The 15,471-nt window shown below is 36.0% G+C and overlaps 2 protein-coding genes across 7 annotated transcripts; one reads left to right on the top strand and one right to left on the bottom strand.

The window, feature by feature from the left end:
• Positions 1-1,913: 1,913 nt before the first annotated feature.
• LOC116294883 (uncharacterized) lies at positions 1,914-11,089 on the bottom strand. Of its 5 annotated transcripts, none has more exons than XM_031702567.2 (10): positions 10,802-11,089; positions 9,147-9,411; positions 7,443-7,853; positions 6,822-7,090; positions 6,526-6,624; positions 5,835-6,291; positions 4,852-4,970; positions 4,287-4,454; positions 3,353-3,655; positions 1,914-3,079 (listed from the first exon to the last, which is right to left on the bottom strand). In XM_031702567.2, the coding sequence occupies exons 1-10, from the start codon at positions 11,000-11,002 to the stop codon at positions 2,771-2,773; spliced, it is 2,601 nt and encodes an 866-aa protein (XP_031558427.2). In that variant the 5' UTR covers positions 11,003-11,089; the 3' UTR covers positions 1,914-2,770. The 5 variants fall into 5 exon arrangements, with proteins under 5 accessions (XP_031558427.2, XP_031558429.2, XP_031558428.2 ...); XM_031702569.2 differs by having other exon boundaries at positions 9,276-9,411; XM_031702568.2 differs by having other exon boundaries at positions 9,147-9,378.
• A 133-nt stretch (positions 11,090-11,222) lies between these two features.
• On the top strand, positions 11,223-15,404 carry LOC116294887 (spermatogenesis-associated protein 7 homolog). Of its 2 annotated transcripts, XM_031702574.2 has the most exons (8): positions 11,223-11,487; positions 11,636-11,725; positions 12,340-12,387; positions 12,960-13,045; positions 13,303-13,868; positions 14,265-14,342; positions 14,442-14,499; positions 15,186-15,404. In XM_031702574.2, exons 1-8 carry the CDS (start codon positions 11,439-11,441, stop codon positions 15,237-15,239), a joined length of 1,029 nt encoding a protein of 342 aa, XP_031558434.2. In that variant the 5' UTR covers positions 11,223-11,438; the 3' UTR covers positions 15,240-15,404. The 2 variants fall into 2 exon arrangements, with proteins under 2 accessions (XP_031558434.2, XP_088896791.1); XM_089040665.1 differs by lacking the exon at positions 11,223-11,487 and having other exon boundaries at positions 11,532-11,725.
• Positions 15,405-15,471: the final 67 nt, after the last annotated feature.

Genomic DNA, 15,471 nt, shown 5'->3' with positions numbered 1-15,471 from the left:
TTGAAAAAAAAGATACTCTTAAATACGGCCAAGGATACTCTAAAATACGGTCATCCGAAAAAAGATATCTTAAATACGGTCATTTGAAAAAAAGAATACTCTTAAATCACGGCCAAGGATACTCTTAAATACGGTCATTTGAAAAAAGGATACTGTTATATATGATGTTTTCAATTATAACAATTGAGTGTTCGCGTCTATTGAAGATATTCTCAATAATTACTTTAGAACTTAAAACTTTGAAGGTGTAATGAAGTTTTTTTGAAATAATACGACGATTATTTTAAATTTGACGCATTCTTTTAATAAAAAAATTTCCAATATATCATAAATTTTTCTTTCCTTTCTCATTCGTTTTTCGTGTTTCACAGCGGTATTCACGTGTACCGCAGACGACAACATATAAGAATGCATCTGTCACGCATTTAAAAAACCGGTAGAAATAATGTTCTGTACAATTTAATTGGAAAAAAAAAAAAAAAAAGGAAAAAAAAAAGAAAAACATCTTGAAAAGTGAGGGATTTAACATAATTCCACATACAGAAATTAAAAGCAAAAAAACGATTCAAATGTGCCATACCCCCGAGACATCCGCAGAGCTGAGGCGGCGTATGGACTTCGGACCTGACGGCGATTAAATCCTTCTGCCCTTGGGTGTACGAATTACGCAAGAAAATGTTCTAGCCGAAGCATCAGGGGAGAGACCAGCCGGCCCCCAGACCATAACAGCTAATCCCTTGCATCTCTGCCACGCACGGAATCGGTTGAAAATTTAACGTCAAAAAGCCTAGTGTATCTGGAGCCATTGTTTCACGCCTATTGTTATGCTGATTCCGTAAAACCGTGGCTCAGTGGAAAAAAACTTGGTCTTCCAGGACAGGGAGTCAAGCCCGGTTAGGGAGGGTTAGTATTTGGATGGGTGACCTAAACATTATACATGCATACTCAATTAAACAAGCTTAAGCTTTTGATAGACACTCTATCAAGCAAAATTATTCATTTAACAAAGGAAAATATATGGCTTGAAGTTTCTAAAAAAAATACTTTAAGTTGAATAAAATTTCTTTTAACTGAGAAACTGTCAAACTCAATTCGTCCTCGGAAGCTAGTCTACCTTTATTTGTTTCGTTTTGAGTTGAAAAAATTATATAACTTTTCGATTATGAAAAAAAGTGGATGTGAAAAAGTCATTCCCTCATGGCCTCGTGCTTAGTTCACATCCAGTGAAAGGGCCTTGGATTCTCCCTATCAACCCTTGGACAGTTTTCCTTTTATATATATATATATATTGTTTTGTTTGAGTTGACCAATATATAAAACTTCTTACAGTTGATAAAAGTCCTTTTAATGCCGATATGAAAAACTCACTCCCTCATTGGCTCATACTTAGTTCACATCCAGTGAAAGGACCTTTGAATTTCCTAATCAAATGTTGAACGATATTCGTCCAGTAACTTTCGTTTGATCTCTTTTATTTATAGATTTGAATCTTTTGTCAGTCGAGTTGTCCAAAATATATCAGTTTTCCGTTCGGAAAAGAAGGGTCCCTTCAATCTATGTGAAAAAGTCTCACCCTTATGGTCTCATACTTAGTTCACATCCAATGAAAGGACCTTTGAAGATCATTTTCAACTACTAAGAAATATTTGTCCATTCATTTGTTTAGACTATTATATTTATTTATTTGTTCTACGTTGACCAAAATATATATTTTTTCGATGGTGAAAAAGAAAAGTTTGAGGCTTCTAAGAGATTTCCCTTATATTCTCTTGCATCCAATGATATCATTTATTTGATGATAACCCCAGTTCAGGTTAAGGGATACTCAAAAATCAAGTATTTTAAAAGCCGATGTATTCTATTTTTACTCCCATTCTGTTTTCGCATTTAGCATTACATCCTTCAAAAACAAATTGAAATCAAAAGTTCTTTTAATATTTGTTTTAGAATAAACATATGGATATCAAGGTTCTAGTTGTAAGTCAGGGCATGCACTACAGGGATGTAGCTAGAGGAGGAAAATAGAGGCAATAGGAGCTCGAGGGAAGAGGAGAAAAGACTGTTTGTGAGAATAACATAATGCTAGTGTAAAATTTTCTAAAAATGTTTTGATATAACAGTCGAAAATAGAGTACCAACACAAAGTGTGCAACACTTTGCACTATTTAGTAGTAAATAGTGCTAATTAAACAATAGAAAACAATAGGATTAGCATAATTTAGCAGTATTTAGTGGTACTTATGACACACACTTAGTGTTTGTATTCTAGTACGATGATCATACACGACTAGCCACTACATACATGCGCGTTATTTATGTTACATTTGTTCGCATTAAAGAGAACTTTCAAATAAATATAACCTGGAGCTACATGTGAATTAAGACTCGCAGATTTCACATTTGATAGTAAAAGGATCTGCTTTCTTGCGACATTTAGTAATACAGTAGGTACAGCAGAAACACATTAACAACGCTGTGTTTTAACTAAAACTAAAGTAACAATTCCAAGGCATAAGAAACTGGTTTAGTGTTCTTTAGATGTTGCTGCAATGACTTGGATCTGTGAGCAGTAATAACTCTTATCCAAAAAAATACATTCAATGCAGGGTGAACGATCAAGGTATCTTTTTAACGTGGAAATAAAAACGAAGGAACAATGCTAAGGTTTTTGAACCTATCTGTTCTATAAGCCTACCCATCATAGGGTACCTCGTCAATGACAAAGGAACATTGCTTTGGCAAAGTTTTAGAGCCTTTTTGTTTTACAAGTCTATTCATCATCAGCAACCTCGTCGATGACTTCATACCCGTCCATAAAATCATCATGTTGCTCCTCTGAGAATACAACTTCTGGTTTGGGCGTGACTTTCTGTCGAGTCGTTCGTTTGCCTCCTCTTCCTCGTCCTCTGCCACGTTGCTGAGCCCCTCCCCTTGCAGCTCTCCTGCCACGTCGTGCTGCAAGGCTGATAAGCTTGGTTTTCTTTACTACTGGTTCTTCATCTTCATCTTCTTGGGATTCATTCAATGAGTCAACCGAAGTGTTTGAGACCTCTTTAGTTTCTGTGTCCTTAGTTTCAATCTAAAAAAACAACAATTGTTCAATGAAGCTTGTTACATTGAAGTAAAAACTTGGGTTTTTGTTTAAAGTTTTGGAAACATAACGAGAGATCTTCTAGAAACCGTCGGACAAAAGGGTATCTACACCTAACTTATTTCTGCTTCAAGGCAAGGCCATTTGATTTTTTTGTATTCATTTTTTCTCCCCCCTCCCCCCCATGATTATTTGCTGGACCAGCTACAAAACAAAAGAAGTGGTTTTGAATAAGTTTTACATGTTAAGCTGGGTTTTTACCTGTTCTGCCATTGGCTCATCCACTGTCTTTCCAAGGTCTGGATCATATTTCTCTTCCAAGGTACTTTGGTCCAGGGAATCCTCTTCCCCCAACAAGAGGTTTTCATCAAGTTCTTCAGGCTCTACATCCCTTTCGTCTTCATCCTTGTCATTAAGTATATCATCTTCGATCTCTTCCTTCTTCTCACTTGAAGCAGACACCTCCATGTCTTCTCTAAGTAAGTCATCATTTGACTCATCTTGCTCGTCTAAAGGTCTGTCGTCATGGTCGTCTTCTACAGCTAGGTACTTTGTCACTTCCACCTGTAAAGTGAGCCATCTGGATTAATTCAAATTAATTATGGTGCAGTAATGGCGGCAAAGACAAAAGAAGGTGTCAATGCTTCAGGAAAGACATGAGATTGTAAAATCACAGACATATTCAATGTCTCACATCAATAAATTATTTGTCATCATTGCATTTTGACCCCTTTATTCTATTCTCAACATCCAATTGCTTAAACCTGAATGGATTTAATTTGTACATTTTTTCTCTCATTCAGACCAAGTCATTCCTTTGAGTTTTTGTTTCAGCTGCATTCCAAATGATGTTGGAAAAAAAGAAATAACACTCAAGGGAATGACAGATGGTCTAAAACCAGACAAATTTAACGTCAAAATGAATTAGATTTATAAGTGACATCATTTATGGCAGTCATAAATTTCCCAGCAAGGTCGGAAATTAATTTTTCCGAATTTAATTCCAAGGGCTTTCGCCCGGAATAACCTCGTTCCTAAGCACTATAACTTATCTATATTTCTATATCTTCAATAATTTATGGCAGTCAAGTTAGATAACATGTCAACCAAGAGAAAGACCAATTTTAAGTGTACTCTTTCTAGAGGAACTTCAGATATCATTCACAAGCTTTTGGTATCTTTAGAGTAAACTTACATTCAAGGCTTCCCCTGAGCTATATCGGTAAGGTCGTTTTGGTTCTTCTGTTTCTGTCACCTCATACAGCAAGACTTCCTCTCCTTCCCTTTCACTTAACATCTCTGACAGCTCTTTGTTCCTAACCACTTGATTTGACTCATACTTGGGATGCTCACTGATGTATCGCTAAAAAAATAAGAGTAGCAGGAATCTAAGTAAATACTACATGAGTCATTCTAAGAACCAAGAACAGCTGGAATGACTTGTTTTTCTGCTTCTTATTCTTATCAAGAACATAGACCTTAGTGTTGAGACTGTTCAATGTTCTCTGTATTCAACGAAACCATTTCAATGTCGGAATGACCAATTGCCCTTGGGCATTGACAACGTTTTTTTGAATTAGATGTATATGTTACTTTAGAGTAAAAGCTGCTGTTTATTGAGCCCCCAAAAACATGGAACTAGGAAAAATTGAGCTACGATCAAAATGTTTGCTGAGTGGCTAATTTGTTTGCACTGAGAAAAGCAAATCCCTGCATGTGTAGCAATGAAAACAGAAGAAGTTGCAGTAGTTTGTAATTACCCTATACTTGGCTTGATGTTTCTTCCCATCAACATGCTTCATAACATCACCTCCATTTATGATAAATAATTTGCAAAGACGGCAGTTGAATCCTGACACAGCTTTCACAAATTCACAGCCTGAAATAATATTAATGACAAGTACAACTTTTTTAAACACTGAACCATAATTTGTAGATACATAAGATGTCAAATGAACAGGCCCAATGCTTCAGGAAAGACATGAGATTGTAAAATCACTGACATATTCAATGTCTCACATCAATAAATTATTTGTCATCATTGCATTTTGACTCCTTTATTCTATTCTAAAGGTCCAATCATTTAAAGTGCCTTTTACACCTAATTCAAATTTTTCATTCTACATTAAGTGAAAAGTTGAATAGTAAATTATTTTCATATGATTTGAGTAATGCATCTTGGATATATCAAGGTTTATACTCCCAATATGTTAATGACATGACGTCAAAGGAGGCATTTCAGTTTATCTGCCATCACGTGGAAATTGAAACACTGATTACTATGAGATTTTTTTTGCTAGAACTTTCTCTAAATCCTAAGATAATGATGTTTTATACAGGATATTTTACTGTTCAAGAAACGTTTTGTATATTTGATGCCTCCTTTGACGTCATTTCATTAACATATTGGGAGTATAAACTTGAAATGACCAAACTTATCTATGAATTTTAACCCTTTCAGACCATGTCATTCTCGACAAAGTTCTCACAAATTCTTAGCCTTAAATATAATGCCAATTACGATTGCTATGAATGGTTCTTAATGGAACCTTATTCTTAGGCACATAAGATGCATTAGTCCTCTCGGACCTTCTTTCAGACTGTCCTTTCACTCATTTTCTTGTTTTACACCAACCAACACGATGTCCCAATATTTTGTCCTTTTATTCTCATGGGTAGGATATAATTATATTATGTACGAGAAGAACAAAGAGGTAGTACACCAATGATCTATATGTCATACCTTTGGTATTAACCCCTTTGTCAAAGCCCTTCAGCCTGACACGTGCCTCAGTGATTGATGAAATAGTTATGAATTCCTCTTCTTTGATGGCAACTTTTCTAGTATCACATGAATATTTTGCCTCAAACTTCTCTTCTTTGACTGGTATTTTTTCTTCCTTCACTTTGACTGAAGTTTTCTGATCTTCTTTGGTTGTTTCTGAAGGTGTTTTGGATTCTGGAAGAGGACTCTTTTCTTTCTTGACCTCATTAGGCTCTTCTTTGATCTTGGTAGTCGTTTCTTCTTCAGATGAGCTGGCAGGAATACTTGATTCTTTATCTTTCTTGACTTCGACAGATTCCTCTTGTTCTTGTTCATTTGATTCCTGCTTTTCCTCAGGGGATTGTTCAAGTTTTTCTTGTTCTTGTTCTTTTGGTTTTTTGGTTTGTTCCTTTGCTACTAAACTCTTGGTTGCTTCCTGTAAAAAATGATTAACAACAGATGAGAAGACTAACAAATCAGGACAAAAAATTAACTAGCCTCTTGTTTTATATTCAATTGATCTTAACTTTTCACCTAAGAGACTAGTGTGCAACCTAAACACCCATCAAAAATCTGAAACATTTCCACAATGTGTCCCTCTCAAAACAAAAAAAAATTATATGTGGGTTATTATAATGTATCGTATAATATAATGGACTAGAGTTCTTACCTCAGAAGCTCGTTTAAACATTTCTGCTTCAAATGATTGGCCACGGCTTTCCAACCATGTCTTGACATGACGTTTGCCATACAAATGCTGTCTGAAGCACTAAAGATCAAGTCACACAAAAAATCAAATACGTAGTTTGTATTTGATCAAAATCATTTTTTTCAAAGTGTATAGGGTAAAGTCCCATGTCCATACCCTCAGAATGGAGCTAAACAAAGCCACTTTCTTCTGAGTGCGAAAATTACATGCACGGTGATACACGAATGGCTTATACAAAAAGCAAAGCAATAACTTACCGAATCTTTAGTACACATAATCTTGCATACTTTACAAACATACTTTCGTCGGGAGGTATCATACAGAGACTTGACAAGGTTGTTGACATTTTGTCCAGCAAGATTGGTCTCAGATTTGAATTCTGAATCTTTGGTCTGGTTTTCTGGTTTTGGTTCCTCAGATTTGGATGACTTCTCACTAGCATCAGCTTCAGACTTTGTAGCTTCTTTACTCTCACTAGTTGTTTTTTCTTCCTTAGTTTCTTCTTTCTCTTCCTCTTCTTCATCATCTGAAAATGAATCTTATAATTCTTAGAATTGAAATAGTAAAATTTTGAAAAACCTAAGGAATGCATAGTTCGTTTCTAGCATCTTTGTGTAGCTTTCTTTTGTTCAGATCGTTTGAAATAGCCGACTGAATAATATTGACTGCTACCATCACCGCCTCCCACAATACTGCATTATAGGATACTTTGGGGTCTACATTTTAGTGTGATGCTGAAGACTGGAAGTGTAACATTTTAAATTAAATATGTGTATTAATGTTTTTGAATGGATAATGAAAGTCTTGCCGCTGAATGTTACCCAAACATCCTAGAGCTATAAAACTACCCAATAGTAGGGTATACGACTGTACATTACCTAGCGTTTCTTCCACATATGGTTCCTCCACAGGTTCATTATCTTCTGACTTTTGACTCGATTCACTAATCTTTTTTCTATCCCTGTCATAATCCCTCCTTTGCTGGTAGTTTGATCTATTTCCTTGCGAACTGCGAAACTGTTGGCTGCGGCGTTGTCTGTGGTTAATCATGTTCATGTTTCTCTGACCTCCCCTGGGTGGCGACATTCTTCTCTTACGATTTTGTCTGTCACCCATACGGCCCCTGTTATCATGCATTCTAGACCCCTGCATCAAGGATTGTGGTTGACGACCTTGGCCACCACGTTTGGCTGCTGCAGACGCTTGGGCTTGGATGGCAGCTAGGAGGGACTGTGTTTGGACCATGGCCATTAGTTGTTGTTGCTGTTGTGCTAGCTGGGATGTAAGACCTATTTTGCATCCAACAGAGACAAAAATTAATAAGTCTACATTAATATACATAAACACGTTATTGTAATGTTCAAAATAACAGTCAAGCTTGTTATTCTTCAAATATCTTCAACAAGGTGTTCACCACATTCACAGAAGGAGAAAATTTGGTCAAAACCAAAGGTAAAAATCAGCAGCAAAAGTAAGACCAATATTTTTTGGAGGATAGGTTTGACCATGTTTCCCATGGGCAAGCTCTTACTGAGATTATAAACAAGCTACTGTTTGTAAGGATAAAAATAAGACTGAAATTTCCCCCAGAAACATGACAAAAAGCAAATGAAAGGAATGTAACAGGGTTCTATCCAGAGAAAGAAAAGAAAAAGAACTTGAAATTTCCAGAGAAAAAGTGCCTGCACAAAGCATTCAGTACTATTTGTGCAACAAAATCTAAATACATAGTGGATTTAAAACTGATGAATATCGAGTAGCCACTGTCGTTTAAAGAGAACAGTTATTAAGTAGAAAATGGTCTCTAAAACCAAACTAAGCATAAGGACTGAATTGACAGACTTAGTCTAAATAGAACCCTGTACTAGACTAATAGGGGAAAGAACGAGGACAATTGAGATATATAATATAAAATAGAATAAAGTTTGAAAAAGTTGCAATGAAGATATAGAAAGAAAAAGTGAGAAATACATTTTCATGCAATGTGCTAAGAGATTTAAGGTGTTGTACTCAATAAACTAAAGTGTGAGTAGTTTTCGATGTGAGAGGACAAGTGTAAATCATTTCTAAGCAAGATCAATAGCTGGTCGTGTAAGAACGCACCATTGTTTTAGACTGTATTAAGTTACGAGCTGTGATAATTGAGGATTATCCATTGCTGGTAACAAATTTCAGATATACAAATGAAAGCAAAATAAAGTATTTACTGATTTTGTTTGAAATTTGAAGTTTAAGTTCAAGCTTGAAAGAAGAAAGGTTAATATAGCCAAACCTGGTAAAACTAGCCGATCTATCGATGACCTTATGACTCTGAGAAGAAAATGAAGTTTGACAGCAACTTCATGAAAGACACAGAACTTGAATCAATGAATGGTAAGTCTAGGTCTTAGAAAAATAGTAGACTGGCCTTAATGAGGCTCAAAGGCTGTATTGCAAGTATGAATAAATTGTTAAGAGAGTATTTTGTACTGCCCAATGAGAAATGGAATCAGTTTGATAGTGAAATTGCGGAAAAGGAAAGGAGGCTATTGAGAAGATAAGAGAGTTGAGAAGAGAGAAGAGGATAGAGAAGCAGTCCAGACCTGAGCTTGTATTAGGAGTAAGATCACGTGGCAAATCTCCAGGTTTGGCTCCAAGAATTCCATCACCCCTATTAGGTAATCTCATGTTGTGACCATCCCTGATTAGGTCTCTATCGCTACTGCTCTGACCTCTGTTTCGGGTAAAGTTATCTCGTCCTAGATCATCCATAGAGTAACTGCCTAAACCTCCACGATTGTCCTGACGGTTTCCTCTGACTCCAGAATATGGTGGCTGTGATAGGGTGACAGTATCAAAGTGAGTAGACTGGATAAATATAAATGATAAGCAAGGTTAGTTATTATGGACAAGATATTTGGTCCTCTACAGAGGTAAACATATATGGCATTATTCATTGCTATTGACTCTAGTGTTCTTTATTCACCACAGGGCAATCCAATATTTATATTCTCACATCTTGGGGATTAATATACATCCCAACGTACACTAGGACTACTGTAAGCATTACATTGCATAACCAGCATTATGTCTGCTTTCTTTTACAAGAGGGCAGGTAAACGAAGGTTCCTAGAAGGCTATGTCTTACACCGATTCAAGCTTGGTTGTTGGTGTGCTGCAAGTTTCTCAGAGCTCCATAATCATATTTACACCCTGTCACTCTTATGGGTGAATAGTAGCTAGACAAATACACATTAACATGTACAAGCAATATACACCCACTATATGTATTTTGATTTTTGGGTTATAATTTTCTACGAAACAGGATGAGCATAGCTGAGGTTTGTTGTACTTGCAGATAACTGTAGGTGTATGTACATTTTTTATAAAAAGGTGGGCATAATGATGTTAAAGTACCCTGCAACTAGGAATATCACTAGCCAGTAACTGGCTTCCAATGAATAGTATGTTCTGCAAACCTTCTTTAGGCATGAACACTGCCAACATAGTTAAGCTGCTATTGATTCACAATGATATTTAGCCAACAAATATGCGAGCCTTTCTTGTAATTTTGTCAAAATTGCCTGTTTATACCAGCCATCAGATCACTGGTCAGCATGTGCTGATAGCTACGTCAGATGAAGCATTCAATAGCCCTTCCAGTGATCAGACATTAAGCAGGTGTCGAATTACTGAATCTTTTATAAACGATTCAATGAGGTTTTTTTTGGTCTAAAAACTGCTACCAAAAGCAGGCAGTCTGATGACTGAAACAAGTGTAAAATTCATGAAAATAAGCTTAATAGTTGTCAAGGCACAGTTGTGTTGTTTCCACTTTCTTTCCAATAACGTTATTCAGAAAATACTGTATATTTTTCACAATATATATTGAAATGAAGTGACTTTCATTGTCTATTGTATTTATAATATGGTTTTAACACTAAGGGCGTCTCAAATAAACCACACAGAACTTCCCTATCTTTTCATAGGCGAATTTTGCATTGATATTTAGCAACAAAATGATGATTTTGACCCGAAGTTTGCTACTCAAATAAGCTTCAGCTAAGAATATAAGTTTATTCAAGATGGTTTGAGCGTTTGAGCGGAAGTATTTAGCCAATAGAAAGACATTTTTAATGTAAAAATTTGGAGTCTAGAGTGCCTAAAAACAAGATACCAGACCTGAAAAGAAATAGAAAGACAACAAGAACAACAGAGACAGAGAGAAGAAAGAATACCACGGCTAACAAACGCTTACATCGGGAGAATATCTCCGCCTTCGTGGGCTCGGATCTCGACGGCCAAAGTCTCGCTCCCTTCGATCAAAGTTATCTCTTGAATTCCTTCGGTTGTCGAACCGGTCGTCTCTTCTATTCGCAGCGCTTGGTTGCTGCAAGCTATTTAATCCCGTATAAAGGGATCCTAAACCACCACCTCCAAACCTATTAAAGCCTGCCATGGTGAAGTTTGACTGTAAAAAACGACTTCAAAATGTCGCCTTCTTCTTCGTTTTGACTTCTTCACCACGAGGACAACTTTGCATCCGGGCATCAACTTACGAATCTCCTCCGATATTTTAACGAATTGTTTCCGATACATTATCCGAACCATTCCGACGTATTTTATACTTTGTTGCTATGGGAACTTTCCAGCATTCGGGGAGCCCGCGATATAAGCTACATATTTTTGTTTTATTTTTTCAAATTATTAACTTGTTTTTATTATAAGCTAGGATTTTTAGGATATTTTAATGCTGATCGACTTCAAAATTTGTGAATAGTACCTCTCGTTCTCATGCTAGATAAATGATGTCTAGAATGAGCGTTTTTTGAAGTGAATCATGTCTTATTTATTGGATATTTAACCATTTGTATAAATGCATTATTACAATTGTGATGGCAAATTATAGTCCAAAGAGAGGCCATTTGGCGTTAAAAAGTAACGGTAAGTAGTACTTGTGTTTCGAAGATATCTGTAATATTTACGATAGTCCTAAAACCTTTCATGCAAAAGCGCATTCCTAATTTCCTCGACTGCTGGTCAACAACTGCTCATTTTGAGCGGTTAAATGTTGTGTTTATTTTGTCTACAGCTCTTAACCCCACAGCTACTTCTTATGAGGGTCAACAGTTGATACTGAACCACATGAAATCTCACTACAGTAGAATATCAAGAGCCAAAGGTATTGGTTTATGTAATTTATATTCTAATACACACAAATATCGATAAAAAGGAAAGTGAAAGCACCTGCTATGTGCATTTGCAATGCATGTTATTTTATAGTAGATGACAGAATGGAGATGCATTGTTTCATCCAATCAGTGACACTGCTACATTCAAATTGACCTAAAGGCCATTAATGATGGATGGTTGTTATCGTTGCGATGACAACACTACAGTTTAATGTGTGGTTCCAAAAAAGACACCCTCCCAATGATTTTGACTGTATATGCATTTAGTATAAATACACAGGTGATTATTGAAAATCATGTGCGCTGATTGGTCGAGAAAATCATACTGTCACAGGATAATCACCTCCCAAGATAACCCAAAATGAGGGCCAGCCACTTTGTTGCCATTACCTAATTTTAAATGTGTCTTTTATCTTCTTCTTTTTTTCTTTTTTTGAAAGAATCACCTGTGTACTTATACTAAAACAATTATTCACCTCAGGCTCAGTGAGTGTCGGGAATAATAACCTCAACTTTGTTTCGGTTATTATTCCCCGATACTCACTTCAAATTGTCAAATGATAATGTGAATGTACCAATGATAATAAATGCTTTCTTGTTTCAGCTGCTGTGGATACATCTGCCCCAAGGTCTATGAAAAAGCATATCCGAGGTATATTACTATAGACGGACACACACGTGTGTCTGTGCCACGCCTTTCCATTAAGGATGTTTGCAGGCATTGTTTCAGTTTGCACACAACCTTCTGTGCATTATTTTTAGTGTGTGCGTCTTCATCTTGATGAGGTCATTTGAATGTTTTCGGCCGAATAAAAAAAAACAAGTATTTCACAAAGCAAAGTGGGTGACCCCATTTTTTCTTTTCGTGTTTATCTAGTTATTTGACACGTTCTTGCCAAGTTAAACAAAAGTTTAAACTTTCATCTACACAGTCCAAATCATGCACATCTCAAATGGTTTTAAAAGAAATTAATGCTATTAAAATACAATGCAAATTATCTCCAAAACAAGTTCAGTTGACCCCCAAATGTTTGTCTCTTAAATGTAGATACGAGTTAACCAATATCTTTTATTGACAAAAGCATATAGTAATGGAACATTTGACTGCAATCATTTCATGGGAGAATCCACCCTTTCCCCAACAGAAAATCCTTGCTCTCCTGGTTTTAAGCCTCTTTGAATGTATAAGATAAGAGATGGTGTATATGTATGATTGCTCTTCAGTCCAAGACCAGGTGAAGCGTGAACTTTTAAGGAAAAGTAATGAAGCTCACAGTGAAGGAAAGCTAACTCCAAGAAGAAGAGCTCAGGTATTCATTAGCCCAAGGGATAAAAAAATCTTGAAAGAAAAAGCATTTACTTTACAAAGCTTAAAAATAATGTGCATTGATCAATACTCCTTTTTACAGTTCCAAATCAAGGCTGGAGTTTCAGGGCATAGGAAAACTACTATACTTTTTATCATGCGTGGCACCTCCAACCTTGCCTTGGAACTTTTATTCATGGTCACCCAATGGAACTATAAAATGGAGTATTCTGCTTTTAAAACAATTTTTTTATTTTTCAGAGTGCTTCACTTGAAAATCTTACCAATTATGATGGACACTTGAGTCACCATTTTAGGCCACACTCTAGTCAAGGTTATCATAGAGCCTCCACACCTTTGGATCACTCTATCCCTGAACCATCATCATCTATGCCTCGAGACATAACCTCAGCTTATCAGAAATCTTCTAAAGATCAACCAAGACAAGAAGTAAATGCTTCCAGAGGGATTCCTTATAATTCACCTAGAGCCCTGCCAAGGCCTCTTGTCTCACACAACAGATGGAAAAATGTTCAAAAAAGGAACACAATAAGGCAGTCATCTTATAATTATGATAATGATGCAAGAGACGGACGAAAACCAATCACTAAAGATGAAACAAATGATGATTTACAAACAGAGACACGGGATGTTGCTGAATCATTAGGTGGTACACAAAATGATATGGTGGAGGACACTCAGTACAGGGGTGATAGCAGAATGAGCACAGGGTTACACTCTCATGCTCTAGACAGTAGTTATGGCTCACATACAAGTATGTCAAGTGCATATGCAAGAAGAAAGAAAGAAATCCAAACCAAGATGTGGTAAAATATTTTAAATGATATTCATCAAGATTTGAAGGCTTTTCATGTTTTTGCTAGACAGACAGCTCAAGGCACAGCAGGTGCCCTAGTGCTTTGGCATCCATCCATCAAACTTGGTCGCCCAAAAAGCATAATTATTGATCGATTGAAGCTCAGAAACCAAGAAAGTAGCAAAAACATGAAAGGTATTCTAACACATTTTTGGGAAACACTTTAGGAGGTTGTAGGGGGAGGGTGTAAAGTCATAAAGGAAGGTGGTAAGGTAAGATTAAGGAGAGAGAGAAAGAGAAAAGAAGATAGAAGGAAAAAAGAAAGAAAAGGAGAGGTGAAACATACCAGTAATGAAAAATATATAAAATTCAAAACAATATTACTAGTTAATATGTTATTCTTCAGGGAACAGGAACAAAACTACATGCAGTTTATTTCTGATGTTACTTCAGATGTTCTAGCAAGAGGAATATTTAGCAATAGGTAAGACTATGCAAGGTTTGTAAAGGGGTTATTCCCACCCATCTGTGAATAAATAAAATGAATGAACCATGAATTATAAACACATTTCTTTTAATTAAGGGTTCTGAACAAGGTATTTGAAAGCCATATTGACAAAAGGAAAGATGACTTGGATGAGGTAAGACGTTCTCTAAAAAAGTTTGGAACTATATAAAATGATATTTTGGACATCTGTCCTTCTTTAAAGTAAAAGGACGAAGGTCAAAGATCTGAAACTTCAGTGCAGTTTAGAACTTCTTTACATTGGTGTTCAAGTTTTCTTCTCAAACATCATTAATAATTCATAAGGGCAAAACAAAGAAAATAACTAGCGTGAAGGAGTTTTGATGCGATCTTAATTAAAATAAAATTTGGGCAACTTATGCCTAGACATTCTCCAAGAATTAAGTAGTTTGAGAAGTTATATCAAGCACTTGAAAGAGTGCTTCATCCTCTATGCAAACTTCATCCTCTATCTGTAACTAGCTTCAAGGCGTTTGCATAGAGGATGAAGCACTCTTTCAAGTGCTTGATAAAACTCAGCTCCACTTCTTTTTTTATATCAATGACTCGTAAAAGTATTTCATTCTCTATCCAAACACCTCAATGTTGGTTTTAAAAAAATCTGCTCCCCCTCGTTTTTTTCATTTCACTTCTCGGCGTTTGGAAGATAGATGAAACACTCTTTCATGAGTGTTTTTGGTATTTTACACCAACGCATTCCTAACTACAGTCTAACCATTAGTTATTAACAGTTTTTATCTATTTCTGTGAGCAGTCATTATATAGTACACCAGTTTTAAGGTTGCAATAATTTTTTTTTAGAGTCGAATGAGAGAAATGATAGACCAACTCAAGCTTGACCTGGACATTACATAACAGTGTGGTTACTGAATGCAGTTAACAAGTCTGTCATGCTGGTGGTGTCATGGCATAGCTAGAGAATAATAAAAAATAAATTCATATTGATGCAATTTTATGTCGAAAATAATTCTGAAGAAAAATATGAGCAGTCAAAAATCAATAAAAAATCTGCCAATCTTACATTGTGTTTATTTATGTACCATGAAGTGATATTTACTCATTTTCTCGATTGAAAGGGGATAGTAAA

Source organism: Actinia tenebrosa, unplaced genomic scaffold, assembly GCF_029948245.1.
Source record: "Actinia tenebrosa isolate PJP-AT-01 unplaced genomic scaffold, QUT_ActTen_1.0 PGA_scaffold8__29_contigs__length_14323225, whole genome shotgun sequence".
NCBI lineage: Eukaryota > Metazoa > Cnidaria > Anthozoa > Actiniaria > Actiniidae > Actinia > Actinia tenebrosa.
The sequence above is the reverse complement of the archived record's forward strand: the minus strand, read 5'-3'. Positions and strand labels throughout refer to the sequence as shown.

What these genes read in the sequence shown, in the direction of transcription:
- LOC116294887 (XM_089040665.1), top strand. Translation starts at nt 11,548, where the DNA reads ATGCAAAAGCGCATTCCTAATTTCCTCGACTGCTGGTCAACAACTGCT. An exon ending in TATGAAAAAGCATATCCGAG is followed by an intron (nt 12,388 to 12,959) that starts GTATATTACTAT and finishes ATTGCTCTTCAG; the next exon opens with TCCAAGACCAGGTGAAGCGT. An exon ending in GAAATCCAAACCAAGATGTG is followed by an intron (nt 13,869 to 14,264) that starts GTAAAATATTTT and finishes GTTATTCTTCAG; the next exon opens with GGAACAGGAACAAAACTACA.
- LOC116294883 (XM_031702567.2), bottom strand. Translation starts at nt 11,002, where the DNA reads ATGGCAGGCTTTAATAGGTTTGGAGGTGGTGGTTTAGGATCCCTTTAT. An exon ending in CAAAGGGGTTAATACCAAAG is followed by an intron (nt 4,971 to 5,834) that starts GTATGACATATA and finishes ATATTATTTCAG; the next exon opens with GCTGTGAATTTGTGAAAGCT. An exon ending in AACATCAAGCCAAGTATAGG is followed by an intron (nt 4,455 to 4,851) that starts GTAATTACAAAC and finishes TTATTTTTTTAG; the next exon opens with CGATACATCAGTGAGCATCC.